The sequence below is a fragment of the Anastrepha ludens genome, chromosome 2 (genome assembly GCF_028408465.1).
Source record: "Anastrepha ludens isolate Willacy chromosome 2, idAnaLude1.1, whole genome shotgun sequence".
Classification (NCBI taxonomy): Eukaryota; Metazoa; Arthropoda; class Insecta; order Diptera; family Tephritidae; genus Anastrepha; species Anastrepha ludens.
In genome coordinates, this window is record NC_071498.1 from 52947594 (window position 1) to 52964410 (window position 16817).

General features: G+C 35.8%; 1 protein-coding gene across 2 annotated transcripts in view; it reads right to left on the minus strand.

The window, feature by feature from the left end:
* Window positions 1-2100: 2100 nt before the first annotated feature.
* Window positions 2101-16817, minus strand: part of LOC128871129 (uncharacterized) — a 410182-nt gene continuing 395465 nt past the window's right edge. For both annotated transcript variants that reach the window (XM_054113306.1, XM_054113305.1), the window contains exon 13: window positions 2101-2860. In XM_054113306.1, the coding sequence (XP_053969281.1) occupies window positions 2818-2860 (43 nt within the window). In that variant the 3' untranslated portion in view covers window positions 2101-2817. The remainder of the gene's footprint in view (window positions 2861-16817) is intronic.

A 16817-nucleotide genomic window follows, 5' to 3' on the forward strand; every position in this document is an offset into this window, starting at 1 on the left:
GAAATGAACCGTATTTAAAAAGAATTATTTTACTTAAAAAATAAAGAAGTAGTCAAAACTTGTATATATGCCTTTAAACTATATTTTTTCAAAATAATTCGTTAAAAAATTTTACAGTGGCCAGCTCGCTTACCTGAGCAACTATGCTGACACTGCATCTAGCGCCTTGCACGCGTATCCGTTGCAATACTGCAGCAAGGGAAGCGCGGCGTTAATGATTTAAGCGTAGAGCTTAAGCTTAGTTTTAAGTTAATTCAGAATCGTAAAGGCACTTCTTCCGTGGAGACCGGAAGAAAATAATAAATAATAATTATGATTTAAAAAAAAAATAATAAAAATTAAAATAATTATAATAAAAAATAATAATCTATATAAATAAAAATGAAATGATGTTCGTTTGTACGCATTTTTTTGGGCTGATACGAGGCCAATTTTATTCGTTCTTTTTTCATATTATAGGGATCCACTAGGGGAAGGTTTTTAGCAAAAAAAAAATTTCTTTTAAATATTTTCTTCATATAAAAAAAAGAAAAAATCAAAATATTGTACAAAACAAAACTTGCTCGATTCTTAGATTATAGTAAGTTTCGAATCGACATTCATTTTATGTGTACAATTTTTTTTGAATTTTTCGTTATTGTATTTTCACAAAAATATATGTATTAGAAAAAAAAATATTATATTGTAGTTTTTCAAAACATTTCATTTTCAACTATTAACAAAGAAGACATTTCATTTAGGTTGAATTGAATTCACGTTGAACAAAAATTTATTAGTGTGTGCATCGACAACAATACATACATATTTGCTGTGAATTATCTTCGCTGTTGCTTTGTGAGATTACATTAATGTACTATTCAATATTTTCGTTATTATAGTATTTATTGATGCTTTTTAATGTTCCTTATTGCGAACAGGTGAACATTTTGAAAGTGTGGTTTTCGACGATTTTTAAAAATGCCGAACGAAATGAAGAGACTGCAAAGCAACGAAGTCAGCATAATGAGCAAAGTAGACAACGTATGGACAGATCACGTTCTGCTCATTCGAATGAAAAACGGGAAACACGTAATAATAATGATCGTGAAAGAATGAGAAGAAATCGTGCAGTGCAAGGTCAACAAAATACGAACATGAATCAGCGTATTAGGAGACAGAGGTCAATTGTACAAAATCGCAACAGAGCAGCGTTTGCATATAATCATTTGTATGACTATAGTTTGCACAATTCTGTTGTAATTGGAACCATGCCTAATGTTTGCAAACATTGTAAGGCACTGAAATTTCAAAATGAAACCGATAGTCTTTGTTGTTCCGGTAGAAAAGTTAAACTACCGGAATTAAAACTTCCCCCTGAACCATTACGTTCATTTGTATCGGGAACAACACCATTATCAAGGCATTTTTTTGAAAAAAATTCAAATGTATAGTTCCTGTTTTCAAATGACATCGTTCGGTGCTTCGAAAATAATCACAGAGAATTTGACGTCCTTATTTTTCCCATACAAATATTGCGCTTTCGTGTGTGTGCGTGTTCGCGTTGGAGGATCTAATGCATTTACACAAAAGTCATAATATCGTGAACCCGACCAAATTGAAAAGTCAAAAAATGTAAGAGCTATATATTTGATTGGCCTCCCGAGACATCACCATGATAGGGCGGTGTGTGAGGGTCAGCAGAGTAAAAACATCTTAAGGTCGAAATATAAACTGCCACATTCAAAATCTATTTGACAGAACGAAATCTGTCGGGTCCGCTAGTAAATAATAAAATTAAAATAACTATAATAAAAAATAATATATTAATAATAATAATAAATAAAAAAAATTTTCCTTTTTGATTTAAGAAGTCTTGGGTTGGCTCCAAACTTTAATTTATTAGTGCTCGCCGGGGGAACTTCTTAACTTGCATACTTAAGTATGCGTTCTTCAAAGGACATTATTGTACTATATTTGTTCGGGCAAAAATTACATAAAGAATTTTTTTTCTAGCTGGATATATCCTCTTTATTGTGATATTCAGAGTAACCTCATAGAGTGAGTACAAACATTTAAAATATTTTTTTGAAAATTTTTTTCTTTAGAAATCTTTTAGTCCTTTGAAATTTTAAAGATCTTGAAAGAAATTATATGGATGAGAAATTGAAAATTTGAATGTGCAGCATTGCTATACAAAATCTATAGTTTCACGTGCATATGAAATTTGTTCTCATATAACATTCCCATCGCTTGGCTCATTACTGGCTCTCTATCGCCTGCTGTTTTTAGATTTATTGAATTGACAATTTTCCGCTTTTTCTCTCTCGCTTTGCGCTGTACCTGCTCCAGCCTCCATATACTTATACAAATATATTACAGTAATTGTATGTGTGTGTGTACGTATGCAGGCAAGCAAATGCACCCGCCTACGCTACTTAATTTTAATGTGCAAAGTTCGTCTTCAACAGTTTACCGTTCGCTTGACGATGGTTTCATGTTGCAAAGCCATAAAGTAAACGCTTTAACTGCGCCAATACTCGTATACTCACTATACCTGTCCCTGCGTATGAGCCAACATTGACCGATTGCTTTGCTGGGATGAGAAGTCTAACGGCCGTATAAGTAATTCCATTGCAAACTTTTGCTAAACTTTTAACAAACTTGTTGGCCACAAACTTATCGTTGTCAACGGTACAATTCAGCTGCGCACCATTCATAGTTTACCTGTACAGAGTGATTGTTATTGTTTTTTGTTGACGATGTTGCTTTTGTTGACCAAGTCTTTCTTTCACCTTGCCTTGATTGCTTGTTTTAAGTATTACGTTGTTGTTGTTGCTATTAAATCTGTGTTGGTCGCCCTCTGCCACTGCCATTGGATGTCCTACGGATAGATTTCATAGTTTAACTTGATGAACAAAAACAACAATATATATAGTGTAATATTTTGCACAATGAATGAAATGAGCAAATATGTAGATACCGACTGCCTTTCACTCATTTGTGTAGGTCATATTTGCTCACATATGCACAGAAGCAGTTTGCTGCTGCTCAATAGTCAAGTTGCTTGGATTTATAAATTTTCCCCATGGGATTTATTTAAGCGCCAGCCGCCTCACTCGCTGTCAGCAAAGTTAGGTATGAATAATCTTTGAATGTTATTTAGTAATGGGATTTAAGTTCTCGCTTATTTGTTTGCTTTTATTTTGAGTGCAGATCTTCTAGATTTGGAAAATGAAGCAAGGTAATAGGACTATGAATAAGTTCGTGCGGTTTTTTTTCGAAATTTGAAACTTTATTGACGTAAAATGGTTACAAATTTAATATTCAAAATATTGTCCATCGCTTACTACTACTTTCTCCCATCTTTCTGGCAATTCACGGATTCCCTTTGTGAAAAATTCGGTCGGTTTTGCCGCAATCCACGAATCGATCCATTTTTTGACTTCATCGTAATTACGGAAGTGCTGGTCAGCCAGGCCATGTTGCATCGATCGGAAGAGATAGTAATCGGATGGCGCAAGGTCTGGACTATACAGCGGGTGGGGTAGGACATCCCATTTGAGCGTTTCTAAGTATGTTTTGACCACTTGTGCAACATGTGGCCGAGCATTGTCATGTTGCAAAATAACTTTGTCGTGTCTATCGGCGTATTGCGGCCGTTTTTCTCGCAGTGCTCGGCTCAAACGCATCAATTGTCGTCGGTAGACATCCCCCGTAATCGTTTCATTCGGTTTCAGTAGCTCATAATACACAACACCCAGCTGGTCCCACCAGATACACAGCATAACCTTCAGGCCATGAATATTCTGCGCCGACGTCGATGTTGAAGCATGGCCAGGGTATCCATACGTTGCCCGACGTTTTGGATTGTCGTAATGGACCCACTTTTCATCGCCAGTCACAATTCGATGCAAAAAACCCTTTCTTTTGTGCCGTTGAAGCAGTTGTTCGCATGCCATAAAACGGCGTTCAACGTCTCTTGGCTTCAATTCATACGGCACCCAATGGCCTACCTTTCGGATAATTCCCATGGCTTTTAAACGTTTGGAAATGGTTGATTGATCAACTCCCAAAGTTTTTGCAACCTCTTCTTGCGTTTGAGCCGGATCTTGATCGAGCAATTCCTCCAATTCGGTATCCATGAACTTTGGCGGCGCACCCTCGCGTTCTTCGTCTTCCAAGCCAAAATCACCACTTTTAAAGCGTGCAAACCACTTCTGGCACGTTCGCTCAGATAGAGCATGCTCACCATAAACTTCCACCAAGATACGATGACTTTCGGCTGCTTTTTTCTTCATATTAAAATAATGAAGAAGAATTCCCCGCAAAAACACATTATTTGGCACGAAATTCGACATTTTCAAGTGTGGTAAAAATATTGTTGTTTACACTTCAAATAAAAAACTTACACTGACGTTTGTGCCTTACGACAGTAGCTCTCCAATGAATGTTTGGAAATGTGGATCGATGGAATAATAATCAAGTTACGCCATCTGTTGTAAAACCGAAACGAACTTATTCATAGTCCTATTAAATAATTAGGGTAAGGGTTAAGTAGCTTAGTTTTACATGCTATTACGTATTTATTTCTGTATACACCCATACATCTCTACATCTTATAATGTGAGGAGCCAGCGAGTGAACCAGCCCCAAGAGGTAATACCTTCTTTGGCGTTTTGCGGGAAGAGTGGTTGTTAGTGGAGAGACATTTAGCGCACAGGTACAAGCCCCTGACAGTACCGGTATAGCAGTACTCATGAGAGTTTTCTCTTCGCGCGCGTTCGACGCGAAAAAAACATCTTATCAAATAAAATTCCAAAACTTGAAAATTTGTATGCTAATAAGTATGCGCAGAGTGAGCCATTTTGTACCGGGCTTTTATGCTTTAAAGTTTATCTCCCGTAGAAGGTATTTTGGACATAAATTTCCTAAACTGACTATCTTACCCTATGTACTCTTCGCAGTAATAAAACTGATTGGCCGTATTTCAGAACTTTAATTGCCTCAACAATTAACCCGGAGCTTCCACTTAAGACAAATGAAAACATTACAATTCCAGTTGCACATTTCAATAATTGCCTTCAGCAAGCAACTTGGAACTCAACACCCCCTAGAACCAATCAACAACACGTCCAGATATCTAAAGCTAAAAAACGAAAACGCCAGGCGAGAAAAAAACGGCAACAAAGCAAACACCCCGAAGATAAAAAACTCTGAACTAGGTTGCACAATAACTAAAAAAATTCCTTGAAAAAGAACTTAGCATTCAACTTCAAAATTTCTTCAGTAAGCGCGATGCATCCTCATCCTCTGAATACTCTCTTTCGAAAGCAGCAAAAAAAATTCAAAATACTAGTCCTAACACAGTCAAGCATCAAAATGGGAAATAATAAGTGGACTAGATCGGATCTTGGAAAAGCTCATCACTATTCTCGTCGCGGCGGTCGCCGTAGTCGAATGGGTTGGCCCGTAATTTGCATTCGGAATTCACAGAGAGAACGTTGGTTCGAATCTCGGTGAAACACCAAAAATTAAGAAAAACATTTTTCTAATAGCGGTCGCCACTCGGTGGGCAATGGCAAACCTCCGAGTGTATTTTTGCCATGAAAAAGCTCTTCATAAAATATCTGCCGTTCGGAGTCGGCTTGAAACTGTAGGTCCCTCCATTTGTGTAACAACATCAAGACGCGCACTACAAATAGGAGAAGGAGCTCGGCCAAATACCCAAAAAAGGGTGTACGCGCCAATTATTTATATAAATATATTCTCGTCGCTAGTCCGAAGTCTTTATACCACATGAAGTCGAACCTTCGCTAAGCACTGTCCAAACAGTCAAAGACACCCTCGAACTCATCCACCAGGTGGACCCGCCTATGCAAAACAACTTACAAAACGAAGTAAAAGCAGCAATGAAAAGGCTGAAAACGAAGATAGCTCAAGGACATGATCTTATCACTGGAGAACTACTCATCCAACTGCCCGATAAAGGAATCTATTTTCTCAAGTATATATGTAATGTTATTGTACTAACTGGTTTTGTTCCTCCCCAATGGAAAGTAGCATAAATAAAAATGATCCCTAAATCCGGACAAATCACCGAAAAAGTGAAATCTTATCGTCTCATTTGCTTACTTATATATTAGAATCCATTTTTCTTAAAAGAATGATTCCCATAATTCAAAACCGAAAATTAGGCCCAAATCATCAATTTGGCTTCAGAAAGACTTACGGTACCATCGAATAGGTACACAGACTCGTAAATAGTATTCATCAAGCTTTTGAGCAGCCACAGCCACATTTCTCAACATATCCCAAGCATTTGACCGCGGATTGCCCTGCAAACTAAAAGGCATTTTACCAACAAATTATTACACTTTTATTAAGTCTTACCGCAAAGACCACACGAAGAACAGTCTGAATACTATGAACGTTTAGCTTGGGTACCCCAAGACAGTATAATGCGCCCAATACTTTACTTACTTTACACACCAGATCTACCAAACACAGAGGAAACTATCGTCGGAACTCGTCCAGATGGCACTGCTCTACTCGCTATAGACTCCGCTCTACTCGCTTTCCCTCAAACTCTAGAAAGGGCTTGATCAAATAACTCAAAGGCTAAAATACTTGAAAATAAAAGCTAACGAGATAAGATCTGTCCAAGTTATCTTTTCACTCAAACAAAACACTTGCCCACCCATTAAACTCAACAATGTAATCATACCCCAAAATAATGTTACAAAATATCTTTGCATGCACCTCGACAGGAGGCTTACATGGAAAATGCAAAGCACTTGGAATTAAACTCTGAAGCCTATACCGGTTTCTCAATTGAAATTCTCTTGTTTGTTACTCTACTCAGTTATCTTAAAACCAATATGGACCTATGACATACAACTCTGGGGCACTACAGCTAACTCTAACGTCGAAATGCTCCAAAGAATCCAGTCAAAAACTCTAAGAATGTTTACAAAGGCACCACATTACATCACAAATGCCCAAATACATCGTGATCTCAAATTTCTTATAATAGATGAGGAAATAAAAAAGCTTGCCACATCACACAGCAAAATACTTCAATCACACATAAAAACTTTAATGATAGAAACAACTCGAAATCTCATCCCCTTTGACTGAAAGGAAGTCTACAATGGACTTATTATCCTAATAAGCAAGTATATTTTAGCAAATGTATTTTAGAAATGGCTGCACCACTGGGCGCGATCCATACATGACTAATAAAATATTTTAGTTTTAATTAAAAATATTGCTTAAGGGGTAACACCACTGTACACGCGCAAAATAAACACGGTTTTTAAAGAATTTTTTTGTATAGAAGAAAAAGGAAAACAATCACTCTGTTTGGGGAAGTTATTACTTATATACTAAAATACAAAACTACAGAGTTTGATCGAAAAATTTTACAAAATGGCGGCATTGGAGACATTTTTGTAATACGGTTTCTCTTGAAGGAGCTCCGCGGCACGCAGCACAGAGGGTGCAAATTTTAATCTGGAACAAAGAAACATTTTTTTTCTTAATCTAGATAAGAATAACTAGAGAAACACGTAGGGGATTTAAAAAATATTTATTTTTGTGGAATTAGCAAGCATTTGAAGGAAAAAACTCTATTTTGGACTAAAAAAACGGCACTTAAATAATTATAACAATCGTTTAAATTAATCAATCGAAAATCCCCTACGCTCTTATCTCAAGAAGGTTATTATACAGACGTAGTGAAAACCCTGATTAAAAATATTTAAAATTGTTTGAGTTATGCTGCGTGCCAATTTCAGAAAATGTGTTTTGAGAAAAACGCGCTTAAATTTTGGAAATTTGGCGAAGTTGTTAGCTAGCAGTCACTAACGCTTGGTTGAAAGCTTAAAATATTTATGAAATAAACTTCGGTAACGTATACAACTTTTTGTACTGTATTTTAAAAGGTTCAAAGAATTTTTTAAGCTTATAAAAAAAAAATCAATTTTTTGAAATTTCTACAGTGGTGTTACCCCTTAATGTTTGAAAAGCAGATCGCAATAGAGAAATGAATTAAAAAAAAATCATTATTTTACATTTCTTTACATCCTGTGCCCCAAAAGGAAAATTGATACGATCCAGGCAAATAGTAAACTAATATTATCTATATATCTCTCTTCACAAGCCCTATAATACTTCGTTTTCCCTTTATGTTAATTTACAAGCATGCCCTGCTCATGGTCTTGCAGTTATAATTTCGGTATTTTCGTAGTTTGGAATTACTGTCCGAAGTGATGTCCACGCCCTGCCTCTTTTTCTTCCTATTTGTCAACAGTATTGAGCTTCTTTTCTCGTTTTTATTACCATTCACCCCGTCAACCATTCAATGCCAACTTATTTTCGTTTTGATTCTATTGTAAGGCTTCGCACAAAATTCCACTGAAAACCGATAAGCTAAAAGCTGATTAAATAAAAAATAATAACTTTCCTTACGAAAAAGTTCTCTTAGCAACACCAAAAGCGTATACACAAATGCTGAGCGTACACTTTTGACACTCGCCTTACTACATACGTATACGGAAATTAAATACCGTATTAACCGGTGGCAACACATTGCAGTGATTGTGTCGCCAGCATTACAACTACGATAGTAAACAACGAAGATGTTGAATTTGAATTTGTACTGAGCTAACCGTTGGAATTTCAGCGACAAATAGTATTTTAAAATAAAAGGAGCGTAAAATTATGACATCTACTGTACTACTAAATATATGAAAAATGCAAATTCAGTAACAAAAATTTTGAGTCCTAAGCCGGCTATTACTGGTATTCCATAAAATATTTATTAATATTGTATTTTGATATATTTCACAATTGAATGTAACGAATTTCGGTTTTCCACAAACTGCAACAGTTGGCCAGTATTTTCACTTTTATGGCCAGTACCTAGAAAATATTTGCTGCTCACAAGTTTTATTTGTTGGTTTTGGGCAAATTCTCAAGTTTATTGCAAACATTCAACCACAATACTTTTCAACTTTTCCGACTGCATTTGCGGTTTAACAAAATTAAACAACATGAAAACCAGTGGAGTCCAATTACAATAATAATAATGGCCGACTATTAATACTTACAAACTGAATAGAGGTTCTTGCAAGCAGGCAAACAATGAATACATATACACATATATATATATATATGTATGTATATACTCGTATATACCTACGTAAGTCCATACATATTTAGTTGCAAACTTATGTAACCACTCAAGCCAACAACATTTAATTTTATAATGGATTTTGTGATTGCTGTTGGATTTTTATTACAGCCTTTTCCCCCCTCTTTCTTAACTTTCACTTGGAACAATCAAGTGGTTTGGTTTTTAAGTAACTGCATAAAGTACCTACATAAAAGGAAACTTTTTTGGTGCTGACCGCAGGTGAGTCGAAATGTAAATAGAAAATTTTAGGTAGGAAGAAAGCCACAAAAATATACCGAAAGTAAGAAAAATACATTCAAAAATCCATTTTTGCATTTTCTTATGCTTCCGATATTTATTAAATTCGCATTTGACCTAAATTTTCGTGTTGGTAAAAGTAAAAATTTTACTTTCCAATTTGTATGCTTGCTCAAGAAAGTGCCTTTTTGGTTAAGCAATAGAGTTGTAAGAGTTGCGTACAAGTAATTACTTCGTTCGATTCAATTATTTTTTTTTTTTTTTTTTTTTTTTTTTTATTATCTGGGCAAGATATGCATGTAAATTTGTTTATATTTCATTGCGGCGCCACTTCCACTTGACTCGCTTCGGCTTGCTGCGACTGACAGCAAACCGCCCATCTGCTGTCCGCCCACGCTAGCAACAAATTCTCTTCCTCTCGTTAAAGAGATGTATAAATTATTTCAACTACTCAAATGTTTGCCAAGATTGGTCAAAAACTTACCACAAGCTTTATTGCATTACTGTAAATATTTCCACAACAATTTATCAAACAATGCGGGTTTGGTGCTTTCGGAAAGGTCGAACATTAGCTCAAATTTCATTCAGTGCATTGCAAAGCAGCCGGAATAAATTTTTTGTGGGCTGAGCGTAAATTAGAAGAAAATTATATAATCAGTTTACTAATTGAGTTGAATGTTACAACGTAGGCAGAAAAGGTATTCTATGCGAGAGAGGAAGACATGATAAAAAAATTCTATTTCAAGGCTTTCTAAGACTTTGTAGAATATCTAATATTGAGGTTGTTATTGATTTTATTGATCTATATGTTGCTTATTAAAACTATAATACACTTTTGAAGGATAATGTAAATCATTTGCCTACAAAAACCATACAAATCCCAGTTTGAAATAAAAACAAACTTCATTAAATGCTTAAACTTTTTATTGAGAATTTTTAGAAAATAGCCGAGTATGACAACATATCGATCATTTAAATTTCGCAAAATGCAATCGCGAAGTAGCTCAAAAATAGCGTTGATTTTTGAAATTTTTGTTTACTAATGATGTTGGGGGTTTGCTTTCATATAAACGAATTTTTGGAATTATCATATAAACGAAATATGGAGAAAATGCATAAGACCGCCAACAAAAAAATTATCAAAATCAACATGATTTTTGAGGCAGTTGAAAACTATATTTTAGTACACCAAAATTGAGTGCGCTATAAAATTGCTTACACAAAATATTTCTAAAAAATCGAACTAAAAGTTATGAAATTTTACTGAGAATTTATTAGTTTTTTTCTAGATTTGGCTGAAGTAGCAAACTTGATTCGAGATCGTTTTTGTTGCAGAATTGACTCTATTTTCACAAAAAAATTTCTAAAGTAATAAATCACTTACAATAATTATCAGGTCAGTCCATAAGTTCCTGCGTATTTTACCCATAATTTCACTTTTATACGATTTTTGCATACAAAAAATTATTCGCGAAATATAACGGAACTATTTATATTTTCTTTGATATATTGTGCATTCAACAAGTGATTTTAATCGCGAATAGAAGCACGTGCTGTTAAAAAATAAAATGGAGTCTTCGAACGCGTATAAGAGGCATATTTTGTATTTTTTTTTATAAAAGTGGTAAAAATTCAACAACTGCTGCTGCAGAAATTAACACTACTCACGCAGAGGATACCGTGAGTGTAAGAACTCCGTAGAAGTGGTTTTCAAAATTCCGAAGTGCTAACTGCGACGTGGAGGATACCCGCGCGCTGGTCCGCGCTGGTCGTCCTCAAGTCTTTAACTCCGACGCCTTGGTCGAACTTGTGCAAGCTAAACCAAATTTCACAGTCAATGTAATAGCTCAGAGGTTAAATTTATCGCATGGTACAGTTCACAGGCACTTGGTTCAGTTGGGAAAGGTTTCAAAGCTGGGAAAATGGGTTCCGCATGGACTTTCCGTCGCCAACCTTCAGCAGAGAGTGCATGTGAGTTCTCAGCTGCTGCAACGGCTTGAAAATGAAAATTTTTTGAACCGTATCGTTACTGGTGATGAAAAATGGGTCCTTTACAATAATCCTGTTCGAAAACACCAATGGTTAGATAAAGATGAAACACCAGAACCGACCCCTAGAGATGACCTTCAGCCCAAGAAGATTCTCTTTTCTATTTGGTGGGTTATGGCCGGTATTGTTTATTATGAACTTCTGGAACCAAACCAGCCGATAATTGACGATTATTATTCCCATCAGCTATCAAACCTGAATAAGGCACTTAACAAAAATCGACCGCCTTTAGTGAATAGACGCAAAGTTTTGCTTCACCATGACAACACAAGACCTCATACAGCAAGGCAAACATTAGGCAAGCTGAACGAGCTCGGATGGGAGCTAATGCCGCATTCACCATACTCTCCGGATATTGCACCTTGTGATTATCACCTTTTCCGTGGACTTCAATCACATATGAGTAACAAGAACTACTCTTCAAAAGAAGCTATAAAAAGGGAATCGAAGCGTATTTTGGCTCCAAGGACAAACACTTTTTAAGCAAGGAATTAAAAATTTGCCTAAACGTTGGGAAGACATTGTAAATAATAAAAAAAAAATTATTGTTGATTAATAAATACTTTAAACATCTTTTTTATTAATTTAAAACGACCTTTAAAAAATGAATGAACTTATGACCTGATATTTAGTGATGGTGTGATTTTGTACTTCGTACTTTGCAAATTGTTTTTAATTACAAATAAAACAGGATTCATAGAAAACACCTATATAATATTGTAACAAAAAACACGCTTTCCAGATTTTTTAGTAGTTCAAAAATCAAAACAATTTTGCACACTTTTGAATCATACCTTTTACAAATAGTCTGTCAGGGTAAGTCTTAGTGCTTGCTCGTAAAAATTGTAGACCGGCCGAATTTCAGTTTCAACTAAAAAGTTTTGACTCGTCTGGTTTTCAGTAATTTCACTATTTTTGACAAAAACTTCACTGAAATTTATGAGCTGTTACTCTGTTTCATACATCCGGCAAAAAATTTGACTCTAAGCGCCATAGGCATTCAACAGCAAGAGCTAACATAAAGCTGTAAATTAAAATTTTCCATAAATGCCATGCATGTCTCTCAGCTAACATAATTAAATTCCTTCGATTTATCCTTCAATTTGGTATAACTTATGTATTTTTAAATATATTTGTAAACTTACTTATATTTCCACACACGCTAATGAGTGTATGAGCAAACTTGTTTTTGAAAAGTTCCGCAAATATTCTTCAAATTTAGAATAGTTAAATTCCAAAGAAAATGTCGACGAAAACATAAATTTTTTTCGTAACCAAATAATGGATGCGTCAAAAACTTATTTTGTTCAACTGTCACAGTATAAATTAAATTTAATTAAAATATAGAACTATTTTCGTAGACAGTGCACCCATTATTAGCAGCAGGTGGACCATTTCGAGGTATTTAGACTAACTGGTATTATATAGTAAGTACGAAAATTTTGCAATATAGATATAAAATGAGGAACAATATAGATATAAAATGTGAACTAGAGGAAAGAAATGAATTTCTCTATACTATTTATTTACATAGTGCCGAATCATGAGTGCTTTCACGCTTCTCAATAATGAACTCGCGCGTACATGAATACGTAGCCCATAAACAAGAACGCCAAGCTGGCTTCTTTATATGTTTGTTCCTCAACAATCGATTATCTCAAATGAAAACACATTGAGTTACTTCTTCAGTAAAGGAATCACTAAAAATCCTCGGGCTTAGACGTAATAAAAAATATAATACTTCAAAAATTGTAAAAAATTCCGTCTATTTTCCCTAAATGCATTATGGTTTCAGTTGCAATACTTTTCAGAAATAAAAGATATATGAAGAATTTAGGAAAAATAACTACTTTACTCTCCATCCATTTGTCCATCAAATCATCGACTCCACACCAAAAACCGACAGTCAGATCTATGGAGCAATAAATACTTTTATAGTTTAGGAAAAACAGTTGAGCAACTACTTACAGGCAAGCTAATTGACTGTATAAACGAAAATAAGCAGTCTGATGAGCAATTTGACTTCAGAAAATGTCATGGCATCGTACACCAGAAAGAATTTACACACCCATTAAATCAAGTGTATAATGACAAGAAGTCGTCCGCATTACTTTTATTCGATGTTGAAGAAAAAACATTGATTTCGTATGACACAGTGAGCAGTGGAGCTAAAAACTCATTGATCTGAAATTTCCTATCCAGTTAAAGAAATTGTTCAACACTTTAAAAAAAAACGAGATTATTGTGTCTGTATGAATGATGAAACTTTAAATAATAACATTTTTGATGGTATACCCCAAGTTTCTATTACAGGACCTATTGGACATATATGTTTCTGACGTCCCAAACTCGAAAACTTTAGGCAGGCGACACTTGCACAACTCTGTTCGCGATATATCGGGTAGTTTTTTAGCTATTGTACATAAGAACTGTAGATATCTAAACCTATAGTTTGACAGCAGAGAATGGTAATCTGTGTTGCTATTTCTAGGCAGGCAGGTTAGGCAAATGATGAGATTCATTAGCCACTTGAAGCGGTTAATACTAACGCAATGAGCCGCTGTAGGCCGTCGTCATCTAATCCAAGGTCCCTTCTCCTATTTCCACCTGTTGGGTTCTTTACCTTCTACTTTCCCTCTTTCAGCGAATCGGTTGGTGCGTGACTACCATTCCGAATTCAGAGAGAACATAGGTTCGAATGTCGGTGAAAGACCAAAATGAAGGAAACGTATTTTCTAATAGCGGTCGCCCCTCGGCAGGCAATGGCAAACCTCCGAGCGTATTTCTGCCAAGAAAAAGTTTCTCATAAAAAATTTCTGCATTTCGTAGCAGGCTGAAAACTGTAGGTCCTTTCATTTATGGAAAAATATCTAAACGCTACCACAAATTGGAGGAGGAGCTCGGCCAAACACCCAAAATGGATGTACGCGCCAATTATATACCTATATATATATAATGTTGGACAAGTCACCACTAATCATTCAAAGCTACAACAATGCTTCCAAATTGTGGAAATTTACTCTGAAAATAAATTTATTCGCGAAGTTCATAGAGATCTGGCGGCATCATCCGATCTCATATCTTTCGAAATGAGGAAGGAACTGTCATTACAATGAATGGCAAGCGTTATCGAACCATGTTGATTGATTTTTTGTTTTCCTAAATTAATCAACTAAACGTCGACGACATTTGGTTCCAACAGGATGAAGCAACTTGGTACACAGCGCGCTTAGCTATCGATTGATTGCAATATTCAAGCCATCATTGACGCATACAGTCAGATTTGTTGGAAAATGTAGTCACAAATTGGACTGATCGAATGGGTCATGCAACTAGTAGCCACGACAAACATATGCCGGATTTCATACTCAAAAAAATTCCATGAAATTATCTACCAGATTATAATAAAAAATAAAAACACAGGCACACAAAAAAAAATTGTCTGTACTCCGGGCGCCACCTATCTACGGGCATGTTTTTCGACCCGCTGAATACGAATTTCAAGTCAGTTTGGGCCGGAGGAAGAAGAAATTTCTGAAGATGAAAATCTCAAAGACGAAGATTTCATGCCAAATGGGAAAACTAAAAACCCTGAAACATTTACTAGAGAAGAACTAAATGATCTCATACAAGATTTAAATTTGCCTAAGGATGGAGCTGAATTACTGGCATCAAGACTAAAAAATAAAAATAAGTACATATGTTAGCTAAAAAGGTAACGGCTTACTTTTATCGGAATAGAGAAGAGGAGTTCCGGAAGATTTTCACAAAGGACGATGAGAACTCGGTGGTGTACTGTTCCAATGTTAAAAGCTTGGTTGATGAATTAAAACCTAATATCTATGAAGACGATGAGTGGAGACTCTTTATAGATTCATCAACTAGAAGCGCCAATTCCAATAGCCCATTCGACGAAGCTTAAGGAGACCTATGAAAATTTGGAAATTGTATTGAACAAGGTAAAATATTCAGAACACCAATGGCAAATTTGCGGGGATCTCAAAATCGCAACACTTCTTTTGGGTCAACAATCAGAATTCACAAAATATCCTTGCTATCTATGTTTGTGTGATAGCAGAGAGAGAAAGAATCACTATGTGAAAAAAGAATGGCCTACGAGAGTGCAATTAAATGGTTTTACTCAAAATGTAATACGAACACCATTAATTCAGCCCTCAAGCTATCTGCTACCGCTACTTCACATCAAATTAGGTCTCATGAAACAATATGTCAAAGCTCTGGACAAGGATGGTGATTGTTTTCAGTACTTGAGAGAAAAGTTTCCGGCGATATGTGATGCCAAATTAAAAGAGGGAATTTTTAATGGACCCCAAATTAGAACTCTATTTCAGGATGCTAATTTTATAGGTAAAATGAATGATACGGAGAGAGCAGCTTGGGTAAGTTTAAAAAATGTGTGTCATAACTTTTTTAAAAAAAAAAAAAAAAAAAAAATAATTGGCGCCTACACTTCTGTTAGGTGTTTGGCCGAGCTCCTCCTCCTATTTGTGGTGTGCGTGTAGATGTTGTTCCACAAATGGAAGGACCTACAGTTTCAAGCCGACTCCGAACGGCAGATATTTTTATGAGGAGCTTTTTCATGGCAGAAATACACTCGGAGGTTTGCCATTGCCTGCCGAGGGGCGACCGCTATTAGAAAAATGTTTTTTTAATATATTAATTTTGCTTTCACCGAGATTCGAACCGACGTCTCTCTGTGAATTCCGAATGGTAATCACGCACCAACCCATTCGGCTACGGCGGCCGCATAACTTTTTAGGAAAGTTAAATTACAGAAAGTGAAAATTACAGGACAATAGTTGAAGAATTAGTGACAAATTACAAAAACTTAGGATGCTTAATGAATCTAAAATTGCACTTCCTAGATTCTCACATCGACTACTCTCCTGAGAATCTTGAGGAGTAGAGTGAAGAATAGGGAGAACGCGTTCATCAAGACATAAGTGAAATGGAGACTAGGTATCAGTGAAATTGAAATATCAACATGACGGCAGACTGGACGGCCCAAACTGACTTGAAATTCGTATTCAGCGGATCGAAAAACATGCCCGTAGACAGGTGACGCCCGGTGTACAGAAAACTTTTTTTGTTTTGTGTGCCAGTGAAATTAGTCCCAATAATATTTATGTTTTGTAATATCAATTTAAATTCTCAGCTCTCAAACTATATTTAATGGGAAAGATTAAAAGTGCGTTAATAATTTGCCACCTTTTCACACAAGTCTCAATTTTTCTCTAACTCGAAGAGGAGGAGGGAAGTGGCCACACCGCACGACGCAGTTGACGAGTGTCGCTGTAACTGCGAAGGCATTTTGAACCCTCCCTTACCCACCTCA